Genomic DNA, 18,516 nt, shown 5'->3' with positions numbered 1-18,516 from the left:
CTACCTGTGAGGAGCAGCCTCACCTCACACAGGCTGCTCCACCAAAACCATCCCTTCTGGTGGAGGTTCATCTGCAAAGATCAGAGCACTGCGTGCTGATGAGTTCAGAGTCACTTATGGTGCCGTCTCACATCTAATGCAAAGCACCCTGCTTGTGGCTGTGACAGCTGACCACAGTATAAACACTGAGCTGCTTCTGATCCTATGCTCACGTGCTGTCATATTTGCATCTATTTATGTAATAACCTAACAGCATCTTCCCACTTCTGCTTTGGCAGCTGTTTCACACAACCACAGTGCCGAAGAGAGGCTGAAATCTCAGGAAGTTGCAGCAGATGGCAGTACAGCCACACCAACGTGCATCAATGCTCTGACTCCCATGGGTAACGTTTTTATGCACTACTTGAGACACTGACCTATATGGTTCTCCCCCACCCCCCCCTACTAACAGCATTCATATCTGTCTACAGAAGTATCTTGAACTTGTTTCTGCCCTGCTGCTCCCACTGCACTGCAAGTTCCTCTGAGAAATTACACCTAGTAAATCATCCCCTTCTGCTAGGGATAAAAAACACATGCATCATCGAGGGACAGCTCCCATGTAGTCATGACTGGGGGTATTAAAACAGGCTGTAACCATACTCACTTGGATTAAAAAACCAAAACAAAGACACATTCACTTCTGATCCAGGAAGCTTCCACACTATTTCTTAGGTGACAATGTAGAGGGATATGCTAGGTTTCAAAAAGACAGATTAAGTCAATATTCGAAATACAAAAACAGCATTAATTAGCATAGTAGGCAGAGCTAGTTGTTGGGCTTTCTCCTATCGCAGCCTCTTAGTGTGCAGTATCCAGTACTCCATGAGCTGTGCTCTGTGGGAATGTTGAAATCATTGGTCTGAGAGACATCCCAACTGTGTTGCATAAAGTAAACATTATGCCCTAAATGTAAACAGCATCACTGCAGTATTTCAGTGCTAAGGGAATATAATGTACTCTTGAATATCAAGAAAAATCAGATCTGATAAGTGCATTATTCAATATACATATAGTGCATTAGGTTGCACCGATGCCTTCCTTATAACAAAATTTATGCTGTGTGTGAGAAGGCTAATCCTTTGTTTGGCAAAGCAGCCTGGATATTTACAAACTTTCTTGAAGTCTGCACTACGTGAGTAATATTAGCCCATATGACTACTGTGGTATCATATTATTTGCTGTTTCTACAAAGGCATTTGAGAAACCCCACAAGTTGTTCTTTGAAGCTTCAGAACTGACAGACATTTGCAATAGTTATAATACTTTTTCCACAGATTACTCTTCTCCCTGTTTGTTTGGGCTTGTTCAGCCCAAGGAACTTGTTATAATTCGGTGGCTCATCATTTACTTAATTGTTTCAAAACATGCTGAAATACAACCAGGTATTTCAATTTCAGATTCAGGCAAGGGAAAATAATCCATTCTACTTAAAATCCTCTCTTATTGCTTTAAGAGTTATAGCAAACAGTGTCTCAAAATTGTTATTCACATCCATCAACTGCAGAAATACTGGATATTAATTCTTCCGATGATTCTAAGCCTCGCAGACCAAGATTAATTCCAGAGTCTGCCAGAATGTGGATAAAACAGGAAGGCATTTAGAAATGGTTGTTGACTTCACAGTAGCATAAATGTCAATTAGAATCTTAATCTCATTTTGTGTTAGTTGTACTTTAAGCCATCAAAATCAAATGTATCTGTTTTGTTTCTCTGCTATAAACTTCCACATAAATTTGGCCAAATAACTACGTTACCAAGCCTAAGACAGCAAAAACTTAACATTACTTTAAAGTTAGTTTCAGACTCGCATTCTTTGCTGAATCGTGGCAATTGTCAAAGATCTGAGTACTGATAGATCTGACAGCAATCAGGGCACTGGGAGTTATCTGGGCAAGAGAAAAGTGATCATGATATCACGAAAGCATCCAGATAACTCAACAAAATGTTGATTCTTCCCTTTGATTGAGGATGTTTGCTTTTTAGAGACCATGATTTAGGAATATCACAGATTTCTGAACAGCTCTGGGATCATAGTTTTTCAGCAGCTGCTAAAACATGTTTGCATAGGCTGCAGCTGGTTCTTCTCAGAAAAATTCTACCTCCATGACTCATGCCTCTCTAACCTCAGCATTAGACTGAAGCTGTGTTCTGCATGATCCATTAGGACATGATAAATGAATATTTGAGTTGCTGCACAGTACGAATGCACCACATCCTTCAAGTGAAGGAATTAGTATTTATTGCTTTGGTAGAGGTAAACTCTGCTCTACACAAAATGCAGAGAGGGTCACTTTCAACTTTCCTTCAAGTTTTGAGAACTGTTTAAACTTACAAAGTCCTTAAGTTTTTACAAGTTAATTCTTAGGAATTCCAATAATTTTATCCTCTTTTCCTACATATAAAAACATCATTTTCAGTATAATTTCATAGTTAATGGTATTCAAATAGGCCTTCTTTTTGACAGCCTTCCGAAAAATGCATATGGAAGCTATCAACAAGACCAATGTAGAAATTGCAAAGTTGGAATCTTTGTCATAAGTGTTTCTGTATCTATAAAATTCTTATATCACAATGCAGCAAATATTTTCATTCGCTCTTGGTTTTTACAACCTCTCTCCTTGAGTTCAGAGATGCTACTTACATATCTGAAGTTAAAAACAGACATCGTCAGACCTGGAGAATATGGGAGAATACCTGGTTCAGTTTTCATTAGTCCAGCTCCTAACTGAAACAAGAAAGCTGGAGTATGTGTGTGCAGCATTACTGGAAATGGGAGATGGGGAATTACCAGTATATTTTAAAAGGAAGATGAGTGTTATATTTGACCACGGACTTTAAAAGATGGAGTTTTCATAGTGAGAGATTTTAAAGTATTCAAATGATCTGTATGTAATTACTCAGAAGAAATCAAAGAGATGAAGCACAATGAAAAGAAGACAGAAAAATAATTATAAATGTTTATAAATATTAATTACTACTCCACTTCCTGAAAAATGAGCTATCACTCGTGATTAGTCTGATCTTTAATGAGCTTCCTCACATTATAACAGTGGATGCAGTCTATGGACAGTACATACAGCTTAGACAGCTGTTAATTGAAGTTTAGCATTTTACTTTGAAAAACTTTTCTCTCCTAAAGATTGTTCTTATAATTCTTTCAACACAGCAGCTCAGGATAACTAAGTAACCTCATACCCCTTCCCTCGTTCTTGCAGATTAATGACCAGGGCTGACTTATTTATGAAAGTAACACGTTGTAAGTACAGAGCACTGGAGATATGCCATCAGTTTACAGCAGAACAGAGAGAAGTGTATTGTTTAAATACAAGATTGAGAAGATCAAGTGGGAGAGATGTTCTCGTAAAGAAAACATTCTGTTCCTTATACAATACTGTTGGAAAAAGAAAAGAAAAAAAGCCACAGAAGCACTACACAAAAAGCAATTTCTGATAAATGTTGCAAAATTGTTATAGTGGACATGGTTCTTTTTTTTCTTGGGCTGACTGCTGTGTTATGTCAAGAAAAAACAGCACTAAGGTATCAGAAATGTCAGTGCAGTACGGATTGCAGTAAATTTACTCTGAGAAATCTTGAGCTGATTCTGATCACGCCTGAACCATTGATAATAGACAGTGACATTTTAGTTGTGAGATATTTGTGTGCAGCTTATATTTTAAAAGGAACTTTAGTGTGTAATATATTTGTATGAAGAAATATCACATGTGTTTCTACATTCCCCTCTCAGTTACCTCTACATGGCTGTGCACTGTTTATTTGTTTAAATGACCTGCTTTTGTTTCCTTCTCTCTCTGAGTCTCCAGTGATCATCCCAGCATAGCACATCACATCTGGTTTGTGGTAATAAATGTTATTTCCTTAGTGAAACTGTGGGAACTCTTCCTTAATGTGTGCTACATACAATAATACAAAATCATTTCAAGCTAATAGAACTTAGTTCTAAAGATGCTTTCTCAACCTTTTCAGGTTATCCATACTTCTGGCATGAGTTATACTGTGCCTCTTAGAAAAACACCCATGGAGGCAGGAGAAAGGGACCAGCTATTAAAATTGAGCTGAATTTCACTTCTATAGAACATAACCTCCAAAAAAGGCATCATGCAAATCATCCTGTAAGGCCACCTACAACAAATCCAGGGCAAAGCAATTCCTCAGACTTGTGTAGTCTATGATGTGCTAGCCAGTGGGGATAGACAAGATTGAAACAAGCCCCCATAAAAGGGTTTGCTAAAGTTAACAAGGGATAAAGAGAAATACAGCGGCACAGACTCACGACAAACACTTTTTTTTTTTTTTAACAACTGTGTTGATCATTAGCTACATCTCTTTGTTTAAAGAGAAACACTCCACAGTATCACACAGTTGAAAATGCATCCTGTAGAGACCGCTTTGCCATCTAAATAAAATAAATTAAATAGCATGAGGCCTAATGCATGTCCCTGAGGCATTTCACTGGGTACTTCTCAGTGGACTATTATCTTCTTTTTATGATCCTTCAGCCAATTCTCATTCTGCCTGCATATCAATTTGAATTCAGTAAAATGTTAGCAGTATATTCATTTGCATTCCTGATATCTTCTGATTCAGTAATTTAGTAACAAAAAAAAAGTCACAGTCACTTAATCTACTAACTTAGTATTACGGTGATCTAATGAGAACAAAAGCATTCAGAGGCGCAAATTAATAGATACATTGAGTTTAATATCAAATGTTACGTAATGACCTGGAAAATAGTGCATTTCACTGAATGATTATGTATGTATCAGAGGAAAAAATTCAAATGGCTGAATTCTCACGTTGGCATTAAGTGGCTGGATTTTCTAAATGGCATAAGTTATTGAGTGATGAATACTGTTGAAACTTGGATCTTGAGTCTGAATGTACTCTTAAAACACCGGTCATGACTTCCCTTGAAAGCCTGGCTTTTATTGTACAAGATGTTTGAATTAAGGTATTTACCTTTCCTTTCTGAATGAGAATATATGTTCTGTGGTTTTGAAGACAGACCCACAGGGAGGTTGCTTCCAAAAATAGTCTGTGCTTGTGCAGCCTTTAAAAATGAAAAATAGATCTTTAAAGAGTAATGGTTAACAATGTACCCTCATTACTCATGTTTAAATTGCTTTTCTTGGCACAAAACACTTCTATGCTGGAATCTCTTTTCTGCAGTTGAAGAGAATCCAGCATTTTAAATATGATCAAACTCACAATACTCTTCACGTTTATTCTATCATTGGTGGTAAAATGAAATCCTAAATGAACTAATAAAAATCTTCAAACACACACTTAAGTATCCCTAGGTCAGATGCAAGGCTCTAGCAGGGATCTTCTGCAACGAACATTCAACAAGCGTTCAGAGTACTCAAACATAAACAGATGACAGCATTAAAAAGCAGACCTCAGTCCTCACAGCTTTCAGTTGTATTCCTGAACGTTTTTCATGTTATTCATTAGCTTCTAATAACAAACGTGATTTATTTGGGAATAGAGGTTCTCTTTCTCCTCAATACAGTTTAACTGTATCTTGATGTTTCAGAAGGATGTGAAGAGTTCAACACTAATGCTCCCTGACACTACATCTAAGGAGAGTATAAACCAATCACAGGTTATGGCAGTTGGTGTGCTCACTTTCTCATGATTCAGTTCAAAGACAAACATGTGCATCTTTAGCATGTGAGATGCACAGTTGTTCTCAGCAGAGTTTGTTAGTTCAGGTATATATATATAGTGTATATGCATATTTAGCAACTACATAGGTTCTCAAAAAGGAAAAAAATCACGTCTAGCTGTCTTGGAACATGTAACTTAAGTCATTTGATTCCATAAGCATACTAGATACATTCTGGCTTGGAAGAGTTTACGTCCTCATCAGCTGAAATAAGAGGATAGCTTGTACAGTTGTTAAAAGGCAGAGCTGTTCAGAGATCAGCTCTTCATTTTTTGCTACTTTTTCCCCTTCACCCTTTTCCCTGCACCCAATTTCTTTCTTCCCTCCAAGGAAAAGAACAGAAAGACAACACACAAAACTTTTGGCTGAGTTTAATCGTTTTTCCCCTCCTGGTTTTTCAGTTTGACCACAAAACCAGACAACACATTATTCACCCAGCACTACTAATGAGCTCCTTTCTCAGAGTCTTTGTACACTGCATAATGAAGAACATCTGCATCCTGCGTAAAGCTTGACATTTCCCTGCCTATTCACCAATGGTCTTTTTTTTCTTCTTTTCTTTCAGTGACTGAATGGATTAACATTGCAGTGGTAGTAATGCAATGTATGGGAAAGAAAACTAGCAGAACCTCCAGAACATTCTATTCTTATCACCTTCTCTTAATTTTTCAGTAGAATTACTCAATTCATATGGTAATCATTTTCTTCTAATCAATGTTTCAAATTTAACCTTGCCTATTCACTCCTACTTATTGCTACTTGCCAAGAAAGCAGAATGAGACTACTGGGGCTATATGTCTTTCAGGATATTGAGAACAGATTAATAATACTGACAGCACTCTAACAAAAAGATGTTATTTATTAATTAACACTTCTAAATAATTTGTTAAAGGTTACAGTGTGATTAATGTATGACAATAAACAGCTATTACATGGACCAGCCAACCAATAAATTACTCATAACTATAGAAACTTAATGTTTAAGAGTGCTTCCCAACCTTTCCTAAAACAAAGGGCCACCTACCATCCTGGAGAAAAAAAATGCTTTGACTGCCAGGCCCTTTACAAACAGGCTATTTTCACTGCCATACTATTTCATATGACTTTATTGTATTTTATTGTCCTTATAAGCATATCCCTTTTTCTTTTTTTTTCCTTAATGGTTTGGTCACATGCATAGGGTTACCTATAACATTGCTTTTAGAAAGGTGGAGAGACTATTTTTGCACGCTACTTTCTGATATCTGGAAAGTTATCAGTGATTCAGGTTGAGGTAGTGGTATATGGAACGCACCACTTGTGTAGGGAGCTATTAACAGCTTATTTATTAACTCACACTGGGAGTGTACTTATGGACTTAGATTCCAGTCTTTGACATTATTGAACATCTACATACACACACACACAGCTAGAGTTTATGTTTTTTAAGAAAGTATTTTAACTCAACATTAATAGAATAATAGAGTTTCAGTTTGGACTTATAGTGAAAAATGAGAAACCTGGATTTAGAAAAACTGGAGGAAAGCTTTCCTTTTGATGAATAAGGGTTTCTTTAAGTCTATTAGGGTCTCTTCTTTGCTAGCAGGATCCAGTGGGTGTAACCTAACTGCAACATATCCACAAAAATACTGTAGGAAAATTAATAGTATTATAGAAACAAAACATATTATATTTATATATATATATATATATATATATATATATATATATATATAAAAGTATGGAGAAAAAAAAAAAAGTTATCTTCATTACCTGCAATGCTATAATGGAATGATAACAGCAGGGTGGCAAAGTCTATAGATAGAGCAAATAATAACAAGCCCAAATGCAGCAGACACAGAAATGAAGGAAAAGAGCTGCTTACCTCTAAAAAACTTCAGGCAGACAGAGATCTCCAACAAAAAATACCCTCACCTGCCAACCCTTAAATGAGGGCTGGGGACCAGTGGATGTGGCTCCACCCCTTCAGGTGCATGGATTGCATGCACCTGAGATCCCCCTGGGTTGTCCCTACCTTCCCACCAAGTGCTCAATCACTATTTCACACAATGGCTTGGCATTTCCACTACATTTCCACTACTTTACCTGTGATCACAAGTACTTCCTTTGCTCCATATGCATTACAGGATTCCACAATGTCATCTGACCTCATCCCAAAAACTGAAGTAGATTCTCGACAAATCCATGCACTGCCACAGGCTTGCTGTTTGTTTGTTTGTTTGTTTCTTCCCATTCTCTAGATAAATGTTCCCTTACAAAATCATCTGAAAACTAATTTTAAAAGAACATTTATATGTGATTTTACATGCAAAAAGGAGTTCACATTCTTTATAATGGACATGCCAACAAAACATCCTGTGGAAATGTAGTCTTCTCTTAAATTAATTTAGAATAAGTTATAGGAAAACAGAAACAAGAATATTAGACTTAGTTTGAAAGATTCTATGTCCAGACTAAACACTTTACACAATTCTTTAGAAAGGTGTCAGTATTGCAAGCACTGATTTTTAGGATGCAATATTCATAGTAAGTGCCATGTTTTCATCAGCAAAAGAAGATATCAAGTGGTTGCAGGTAAAACACAAGATGTTACCACATGTATTATCTCTCAGTATATGGGTCATCAGCTCCCTGTAAAGTAAAAACCTCAGACAGCTTTGCATATTCAACATCTAAAAATCAAATGAAGAAGAAAATACTGTGATAAGTATATATTCAATTCCTTTCCTCTTATTTTTGTTTTCAGTCAATTGTTAGTTCTTAGATTTACTTTGGCACCGTGTCTTTTTATCCACTGGGAGCTGTTTGTTTTGCAGTTCCTATTCTTGTGTACCTTGACCTGTCTTCCTTTCAGTGTACACTAGCCTTCATAAGTAATTCCCATAGAGATTACCAGATTTTACTAATTTGTGGTTTGCAGTATTACACAACTGATGCAGAATAAACTAGTGATAGTCTGCTTCCAGGAATTCCAAGACTTTATTTCACCAGCAGACTATGGAGTAGGCAGGATGCAAGGACCAGTGCTTTCTTAGAAGCATATATACACTTTTCAGAACAAATAATCCTAGCATTGCCAAAACAGATTAGCAGTTCTAATTCTTTTTATTTGTTTGTTTGTTTAGAGTTGAATGCTCAGAAAAATTACTAGCAATTCCAGTTTGTCCTCAGCATTTTAGTGTATTGCTCTGGCATATGTTTTATTACTTAAGTTAGATGTGACTTTAACATGGGTGTAAATTCTAACCAGGTGAGACAAAAGTAGCAGAGGAATCTATTTGCTTAACTAAAAATCTTAAATCTTTACAGTAGCCATATTTTTATATGGAATGGTTTAACTTTGCATAGTATGTATGAAATATACTTGGGGTGAAACAGAAGTTGTTTTATTTTCTTACCACTTCTCTAATTATTTAAAATCATAGCACTGTAGATATACACAAAAAATATATTTGAACAAAGAAAATACCTCAGTCTTCAATGGAAATTAACTGTAATAGTGTCCTGTCAAATTTGAACAGATTTCCTATAATAATTTTGCATGCATTATTCACATTTTCATTTCACCATATTGTTCTCTGACTAATTAGATACTAGCCACATTCTGTTTTATGCTTTCAATCTTGCTGCTTTTCACACTGCTTTAGCTAGCTCATATTGAGTGCTCAGATAAATCTGTAAAATGATAATTTGTTTAATAGTATGTTAGATTTATAGAGCAGTTCAACAGTAACTCACCTACTGTGCTAATCAAGTAGCACACACTAACATGTACTCTAGATGTTCTGGAGTAAATATGAAGTACAGTATATGTTAACTGAATGCTAGGTGTAGCATTATCTGATCCAAGAATCAAAAATAAAGTGGACACGATGTGGCCTTTTTTTCATAGAAGGAAAATTCAGGGTCTCTATTGGAAGACAGGGTACTCTTGGCATGAGGACTCTATGTCTTCCTTTATTTCAGTTCTTTATTTACTTATGCTTCATCTTCTCCTGTGTAAAATGGAGTTTTTAATCTTTTTTTTTATTATTATTATTTAGACTGTAAACTTTTTTAAATAGGAGTTTTGTTTTACCATGTACACAAGAAGGACCTGAAAACAAGAACATGATAGTACTATAAGTTAGAAAAGGCAATCTGATTATGTATAGTTAAAATTTTAACAAATTAGTCATGTTGTAGAAAGGTTATTTCTGCTGCTGTTGGGCACTACTGGTTAAAGCTGATACTATCCTAAGAAAAAGGCTTGTGCTTTTTTAATCCTTTTTCTCTCCTTCCTTGATAGTCCCTCATTTCTTCTTTCTCCACCTCTCGTTATTTTTGCACTCCATCCTTCCAAAAGCATGACCAGCTGAGATAGATTTTCCTAATGATATACTTCATATGTGGTAAATATCTTTTTATTTACACTGAAAGTGATATCAAAAATACCTGTTTCAACCAATTTTCTAGATGTCTTAAACATCTCACAGTAGAGCAAAACTCCTGGCATACATGATAACTCAAGGGAAAATAAATAAATAAATAAATAAATAAACTTAATCATAAATTCCATGTGTTTCAGAGATGTAGGAGATATAGTCCTCATTCAAAAGCAGAGCCTGGGGGGTAAAGTCACCAAAGGGAGACTTGGGGATAAGTTTTGCAGCCCTGCTGCTGGACGATCTGGGGACAGAACCCCACAGAGATGCAGTTAGAGGCAGTTTTCCCCTCTTGAAGGACCCTCTTTGCACAGGAACACGGCAGTGGCGGCGAGCTCAGCTTCAGCACCGGGTGCGGGCGGACAGCGCCGTCCCGGGTCCAACCGCTGAGCTTCGGGCAGAGGATTTCAGAGCAGGAACTGATAAGTGCAGTGATGGTAGAATGGGTGGCGTTGGTATTAATCAATGTAATTTAAATTGCAGATATGGACACAGAAGCAGACTTCTGCGTGCTAGAAAAGTTTCTTTCCCAAATGAACATGTAACATATCTGGAATTCAGATTCTGCCCCAAATGAACATTTGCTAATACTTGTCATCAAATATAGAAATAATGTATGTTTAGCTGCTCAAAGACAAGCACTTCTGAAAATCATTAAATATTTCAAAAAAATATATCATTTCCTATTTTCTTGCGAACATTATTAGAAAATAACTGGAAGGGGCTGAAAGCAGTGTTTTCTACAATAAATACCATATAAGCGGCACATCCAACTTGTTGTGTTCTGCGTTCTGCTGCTGTACCACTGGGTGGGAGTGTTGCAGCTTTTTTCGGAGTTGATTTGCAGTCATGTACCTAAAAGTTGCAGCTGCATCCTGTTGCTCAACTTGATGCAGAGATGAAGAACTCGGAGCTGGATCTTGCAGTGAAAACTTCACCAGGAGACCTCAGAGGATTTCACAAACTAACTGAAAGAGACTGGGTATTTGACTTGGGAGCCAAGTAAGACAACTCAGAATTTTGTGTATGTGCTGGGACATTGTGTTAACTGCAATACATATTTCAGGAGTGCACAGAGAGCTTGCATCTTAAATGGTACTCCAGCAAGCAGGGACCCAAATTTTGTCTTGTGGCATGTATGTACAGTAAAGATGTGGTATAGTACACTCAAAGATCTTTTGGATACTCAGGAAAGAACTTGGAAGTAATGGCCTTTGCATGGACGCTAAAACTCTCAAAAACACTACTACATTTAAATACCAGTAGTTGCAAATTTATTGTGCAATTTAAGAAAATCCTGCACAATTAAAAGAGAAAAAGTAGAAATTAGCCTCCAAGCAACAATATCTTTAAATCATTTACTGAAATTCCCTTATATGACAGAGAAACTGCAGTTTATAACATGAAGGCAAATATGTACTGTGATGTTAAGAACAGCAAAAAAATAGCTAGCTCAAATATTGGGCATCAAATAAGAAAATCTGCATGTGGCCCAGTGAGTGATGGTTTGGCCCCACTCATCTGTACCAGCAAGGCATGTTACCCTCAATATGGAGAGAGGTGATTGAGGGGATACGTTTTTCCTGAATGGGGACCCTTCCTCTTCATTCATGCCTGAATTATAAAGCCTCATTCTGATCCTGCAGGAGAGGCATTTGCACATCTAAGAGATTACATACTAACAGTACAATTTAGTCCCAGGTTGGTTTCTTCTACAGGAATGTTCCAGGTGACATCTAATATTTAACCATAATTGAGACATTTAGAAGCAACCATGCTTCAACCTGATATTTAGAATAACCACTTTCCCCATTTTGTAGCAGTGTGTCTTATTTAACCCTGTGTGCTTTAAAAATTATCATCAGATTTTTGTTTTTGTCCTTCCTATCCCATAGTTAAAAGTCTTGGTCACAAATCCATCCTGTTAAGCTCTGTAAGGAGAATGGCCATTTTCCCAGGATAAACCCCAGTGTCCTCCTTAAACTCTGGAACAAAGAGGAGCACTACATCTTCTGATAGAATATGTCTCCATACAGCAATCTTTTTGTATACTTTCAATATATTCACTAGAGATCTGAGATCAAGCGATAATACCATGGAGATACAAAATGCAGAAACAAAGGTGAACCCCAGTAACCTGAACACCAGGCTGGAAGCATATGGCAAAATATGATGCAATATAGATTAAAATATAGCATGTATTCCTGTACATGATGAGAGCACTCACTACATAAAACATCGTAAGCATCTGAATAGAAAATAAATTAATGAAGAAAAATTCTTTTTCAGGAAAGACTGAGTATAATGCAAGAGATGGATATTTGTAACTCACCACTGTCTAAGTGGGAGGGGCTGCTAACAAGAAAAAAATGGCATGTTAATAACCCAAAATATAGTCATGATCACTTTTATATGGAACTATGGGATCAGAAATTCACAAATATATCTTTTGGCAGTACGGCAGACCTCATCCACCCACTTGCCTTGTGTTGAAAAGAACACACAATTTTCGCGCTTCCCCCCATTCGGCTGGGCACGATCCCAATTGAAGTACTGTAGAGCCATGCCATTAACATCAACAAACCTCCCTTCATTTACCATGTCATTGACACCTAGCCAGAACTCAGACCCTCCAGGCATGCTGTTCTTTCCATAGTCTCGAAGAGCGTTCGTTTCATCACTATTCCTTGGGATAGCCAGTGTCCCTCCCTTGGCTATGCAGTCTTCATTAGCTTCATGAAAATGCTTGGTGCCTTCTGATATGAGGTAGCACTTCTTATGGGCCTTTGTCCCTCGAAGACAGACTGTGAATAGATATTAGTTTGCAAGTTCAGTAAAAGCTTGAGCTTTAAATGATGTTTCCTAAAATGAGGATTTTCTAAAGGTATCTTGGTGGTTAATCAGGTCACTCAACAAGTGAAAAGCTCTTGCACCTGAAGAGTGGGTCTGGAATCAGGAGTAGTAGCATCTAATGCAGACTTCCCTGCTACTCCCATTTTTGTAGTACCTTGTATGCAGCCAACATGCTAGCATGCCTTTGGGAAGTCTAGATGGTTCACAGGCACACCGCTGGGTCCTTGGGGTGTATGAGCTGGCCAAAAGCTTAGCATGCTCTTAGGGCTACTGCAGAAGTCACTTAAGGAGAAAGGATAGATAAAGTTGTGATCTTAACACCATAAAGTACTGTGGAAAAAAAATATTTTGAGTTTGGGTTTTTAAAATTTAATTTGGCTACTTCTGAACAATAAAATACAGCTCAGGCCTGTTGTCAACATCTTCTCACTTGTTTTTGTAAATAGTCCTCTTTCCACATGCCTTACCTTATTTTATCTCTGAAAACTGGTGGAATGGGTAGGTATGAATGTTCATACTGTAGGCAGATGTGAGTTAGTCATTTGAAAATCTTTACTTGGCTTTATACTAAAAAGGAAGATCTAAAGGTCTTTTAATATTTATCATATTCAAGTTCCAGAGTAAAGTGTTACACATTAGCTAGGCCTATTTCATAGCAAGAAAATGTTAGAAATGCTATTTTAAATATGTCCTGCTTGCCAGAAAAATAATGATTTGAAAATCATAATGCAAATCTCTCTCTGACGGATTGATAAAAGTATATTCCCACCTGCAGTAAAGTGGGCATTCACCTCTTTAGTTCTTAATATCTGGTCTTTCCACCAAAGTGTGTCCCTTCAAACTCAAATGAAGTAAAGTGACTTAAATCTATAAAAACTTTATGAAAAACATACTGAGCTTGCATGACAATCTGAACCAAGTAACATAAGCATTTGTATTTAAAATGTGTTTGGATTTAGTTCTACTGGAACATATCAAGACAGGGAAGTCTTGATGTAAAATAGGAGTGCACTAAAACATGAATTTGGCATCTGCTCAGCAACTGGAATTGCATTGCAGGGTTCTTCCAGCCCAAGGTCTGTGCAGGCAGGCTTGTGGGAGTCAGTCTTCAGGCTTCCCTTTCCAGCTCTCCTAATGCACATATATGAAAAACTGCCTCTCTCAAGAAAAGTGCTTACAAGAACAGAGGCCACCTCAGAAGAGTTTTACTTTTAAGTTGAGAAAGGTAGCAAGGGGCTTGAATAAACTACTAAAATACTTATTTTTGGAATCTTGCATCTTCCTGCTTCCAGTCCATTTCATTTATTGCTTAAACTCATCTTAAACTTAAATTAGAAAAGCAATGAAAACAGTATGAACATCTTCTGTCCTGATGTTTTCTATAGCCTGTTTCTAATTCCTGTCATCTGTTCTAGTAAAACAAATAAATAAATAAACCAAATCAAATGTAATTACGTATCTGATCGACAGGATATGGAAATCCACTCTGGACCATATCCTACGTGCCTCAGTTCTTTAGTATTTCCGGTTCTAATAGTCACTGCATTCCTTAGCTGCATTTTCAATATCTTTTTGTATTAGGACTTATCCTTCAAACTTCATTCTTTCCAAGTGCTAAGCTAGACAATGGTCAAGGAAAAGTAATTAACACATTTGCTAAGTTTTGAATTCTTTAACTTCTTTTTCTTTAGTTCTTTACATTCATGGGAAAATCAGAGGGACATTATCTACACTTCAGCAACTCTGCAGTAATGATGGAGACTATTCCCCTTTAGGAAGAAAGTTCATGCTGCTAAATGGCACATGGCAACATTTCACAGTATGTACAAAGGAGAACTGGGAAATTCAAAAAGAAAAAGAAGGAATCAGATTGCAGTATATCTTGAAAGCGTCTATAAACTACTTTTTGAACTATCATAAAGTCATTAATGAATGCAATCAGAGCTGGAGGGGCAATAGGTCTCTTTAAGCCAAATTTGGAATCCATTTGATCAGTGTGGGTTCTGAATTTAGAGGAGAACTCAAAATAAGTTTTGATGATAGAAAATCTCCTGCCTCTGGTTTCATTTCTGAGCCACTGCTTACTGACTCTCAAGCTCTTTCTGGAAGCAATGCAAGAACTACTTTTAGACAAGAGTTACTTGCCTACCACAGGTTTCCTCTTTAAGAAATTTCTATAGTCCTCTTATGAGAAGTTTAAAAGAAAAATATTTAGTGTACCTCAAAAAGCTCTATACAACCCAGGATACAAAACAACATAAACCCACATATTACCATTCCCAAGCAAAATATGTTCTGTTTCAAGTGAATGATGTCACTTCCTCTGTAGAGTCCTCTTGAATGTGTTTAAATGTCAGGTTTTGTGTCAACAGCTGTGAAAAAGCAGAACTGTCTAGTAGGTGTGTGTGTATTTATCCTTCTTATTTTGCTTGGAATTTTCCATCTAACTATTGAAATACTTAAAGGACTGCATGTTGATACATGATATTTCTGAATTCACAGTGAATACTACTCAGAGGTTTTAAAGTAATATTCACATCTGAATGTTGCAATTGCCATCATTTAAAGATGACTCCATCCTTTAAGCTTATCTTGTTTTTGGATGTTCTCTGCCTTTACATTGACCTTTACAATCACCTTTAAAAAGATGAGTGAGACTGGGGAGTATGAGAGAGAGAAGGCAGTGGTAGCTTTTGGATGCCACTGACCAGTGTAAGCTACTTTACCTGATTGAAGTGCTTGCATTTCTTTGAGAGCATTTACTTCTCGCCACAACTTGTCAATCTGGGTCTTGAGGTCATCTTTTTCTTTAATAAAAGAAATATAGAGAAATGAGCAGATATGCAGGCAAAAAGTTTTTTTTCTTTTTTTCTTTTTTTTTAATTATTTTAACAGCTGTCAGGTCTCTGTATTGCCAAGATGTATTTTGCCATTTTAAAGCATCAGTATTCTAGTTGCTCATCTCTAGTTTACAGCTAAATGTGCCTGTTTGCATTTGAACCTGTATGCTGTAGTGTGGGGTGTATGTGTACATATATATCATAAAAACAATAGCAAGGCAGAAGGTTCTATGAACACATAAATTTTACACAGCTCTTGTTTTAACACAGTGAAGGATAGCTGATATAATCTAAGTTTAATGTCTAAATGCATGCAGATAGGCTTGCTGAGCTGCCATCTCCCCTCCCCAGGAGGAGCCTTCCTCCCCATTGGTGACCTGAATCACCCAACATTCATCTCATGACACCATTTTGTGACACTGACAAAAGTACCAGTAAAACAATGAGACAAGAAAAGATGCTAAACTGCACATAACAATTCCATTTTCATGTTCTCTTTTGCATATTTTCCCTCTGAAACATTATAATGGCTCACCACAATCATACAGATAGCAGACAGGATTCCATTGCACAAGCTTACAGTTTGATTGCAGTGGTAAGCAGACCTTCCAGAAGCCACAGTAATGAGCATGTAGAATAAATAGGCTCTTTCACAAGCAGCAGAACTAACAAAGCCACAGTTCCTACAGATCTGTGTTACATCACCTAATCCTCCAGCTCCACCCTAGAAAGCTTGACCCTTCTCTATATTCCCTAATCAGGGAAGATTGACCTCAGCTGTCCTTTATGTTCCCATGGCAGGACTCCCAGTCCATGTTCTTCCCTGTGATTCCTAGTTCCCAGTAATCTCTCCATGACCCTTCTCTGCTTTGAAAGAGGCAAAAAGCAGAACAGATGAGCTCCTGGTACAAATTTTTTCTAGTGGCACACTTAGGCAGATCTTTTTTTTTTGCACCCACATCCTGAATTTCATAATTTTGGGTAATTTGTCCTGAGGACACCCAATATTTTGACAAACTGTTTCAAATGCAGAAGTTATCAGTGGAAAGCCGACAGAAAAATGTGCTGGCAGCACAAGGGTACAAGCAGCATATCCTTAGGACATCAAGCTAAGAACTGAAAAGATTCAAGGGGAAAAATAAGAATATATAAGAATAATATAAATAAGAATATATAGCTCCAAAGCAGTATAACTGTGTTGTACAGTGACTTTATCAAGGCTCCATTTTTTTTACTGACAAGGAGCTTAAATATTTGCCATTAGTGTAACCTCCATCATGCACACTTTTATTAGAAATAAGCCTTTAAATTAAATACAGAGAGCATTCCAAACAGCCAGTAGTTCTGTATTTGCTCTGTAATCTTTGCCCTGGGAACTGAATCCTTTTTTTTTTTTTTTTCTGGAAATTCTTTATTATTGATTTCACTTGCAGTCTCACCATATCTTTCATACAAGTAGTATCCCACAAATGTTACGCAGACGTTCTGTTACAATTAGGAAACAGACAAAAACCTGAACAATACTCCTTGAAGATTTAATGTCTCATTCTATTCTTCTCCATCATGTGTACATGAATTTCTATTCATCTTTACCTTTGTATCATAAATAACGCTGGCTGTCAACAGAGATGAACGTAACAGAGCAAGACATTTTTAAGCTGCAATGCAGTTTTATTCCTATAACTAATTCCAGCACATTATTCTTGGCTTCACTAACTCACATAAAATATTTCAAAGACAGGCATAATATAGACTTGACTATCGTTTGTTAATAAACATTTGAATAGGGCTACTTTCTTACTTACACAATGTTCAGTACATAGTAAACGTGCATGGTCTATAAACCTCTATCCCTCCTCCCATTTAAAACCCAGTACCTTTCACTCTACGTTTGCTGTGCTTCCTAGCTTTGAATTTGGAAGCCTGGCTGATGGTCTGATCCAGCAGTAATATGCTTATGAGTAGAAAAATCATAAATCCAGTTTGTGCCATCTCTCCTTTGAAGAACTTTACAAAAATCTTCAAGAGATTCTCTTCAGCAGCTGTGAGAGCAACTCACACAGACACATCGCAGGCAGGACTGACTGAGGTCAGTTTTATAAAAGTGTAGTGATAGGGTTGGCTGTACTCCTTGCTTACGAAATGTGTTTAATACTTCAGCTGGCTGCAGCATAAGGTGCCCCCTTGTTCTCACATCTCATCTGAAATTCCTGTTTCTTTTTTGGGTTCAACTGAGACAGGTTGCTTTTAAGGGCACTGAACAGTGCTCCAATTGCTGTGAATGAATGCCATTTCTTCAGAGATAACGCTTTATCTTTGAAGCATAAAGGTATGTAAAAGGAGATGGATGCTCAAAAATGCCTTGTTTATGCCAGCCTCAGGAAAGGGTAGCATGGTTCTGTTCCATGCTGGTTAACTACGGACAGTGGTCACGATCTTATTTACATTGAAACACCCCTTAGTAAACATGGCAGCCACACACACACACAAAGTATATATACAATAAGATCACATTGTCAGATGTTCATTTATTGTTGTATTAAGAGTTCATAAATACCTACTAGGTATTACTGTGCTTCTGAATAAGAGCATTATGTGCTATCAGAAGGGTCTAGTTAGGGGAACAAAACATTTTGACCCTCTTATAAAATTTCCCAAGTCCTCACTACAC

At 37.0% G+C, this 18,516-nt stretch overlaps 1 protein-coding gene across 1 annotated transcript; it reads right to left on the bottom strand.

Moving 5' to 3' along the window:
* Positions 1-11,409: 11,409 nt before the first annotated feature.
* Positions 11,410-17,977, bottom strand: CLEC3A (C-type lectin domain family 3 member A). The gene is made up of 3 exons (XM_015874185.3): positions 17,723-17,977; positions 15,732-15,812; positions 11,410-12,956 (listed from the first exon to the last, which is right to left on the bottom strand). Exons 1-3 carry the CDS (start codon positions 17,835-17,837, stop codon positions 12,571-12,573), a joined length of 582 nt encoding a protein of 193 aa, XP_015729671.2. The 5' UTR covers positions 17,838-17,977; the 3' UTR covers positions 11,410-12,570.
* Positions 17,978-18,516: the final 539 nt, after the last annotated feature.

Source organism: Coturnix japonica, chromosome 6 (assembly GCF_054131305.1).
Source record: "Coturnix japonica strain WE chromosome 6, WE-NBRP24, whole genome shotgun sequence".
Lineage (NCBI taxonomy): Eukaryota > Metazoa > Chordata > Aves > Galliformes > Phasianidae > Coturnix > Coturnix japonica.
This window is presented reverse-complemented; position numbering and strand designations above follow the sequence as displayed.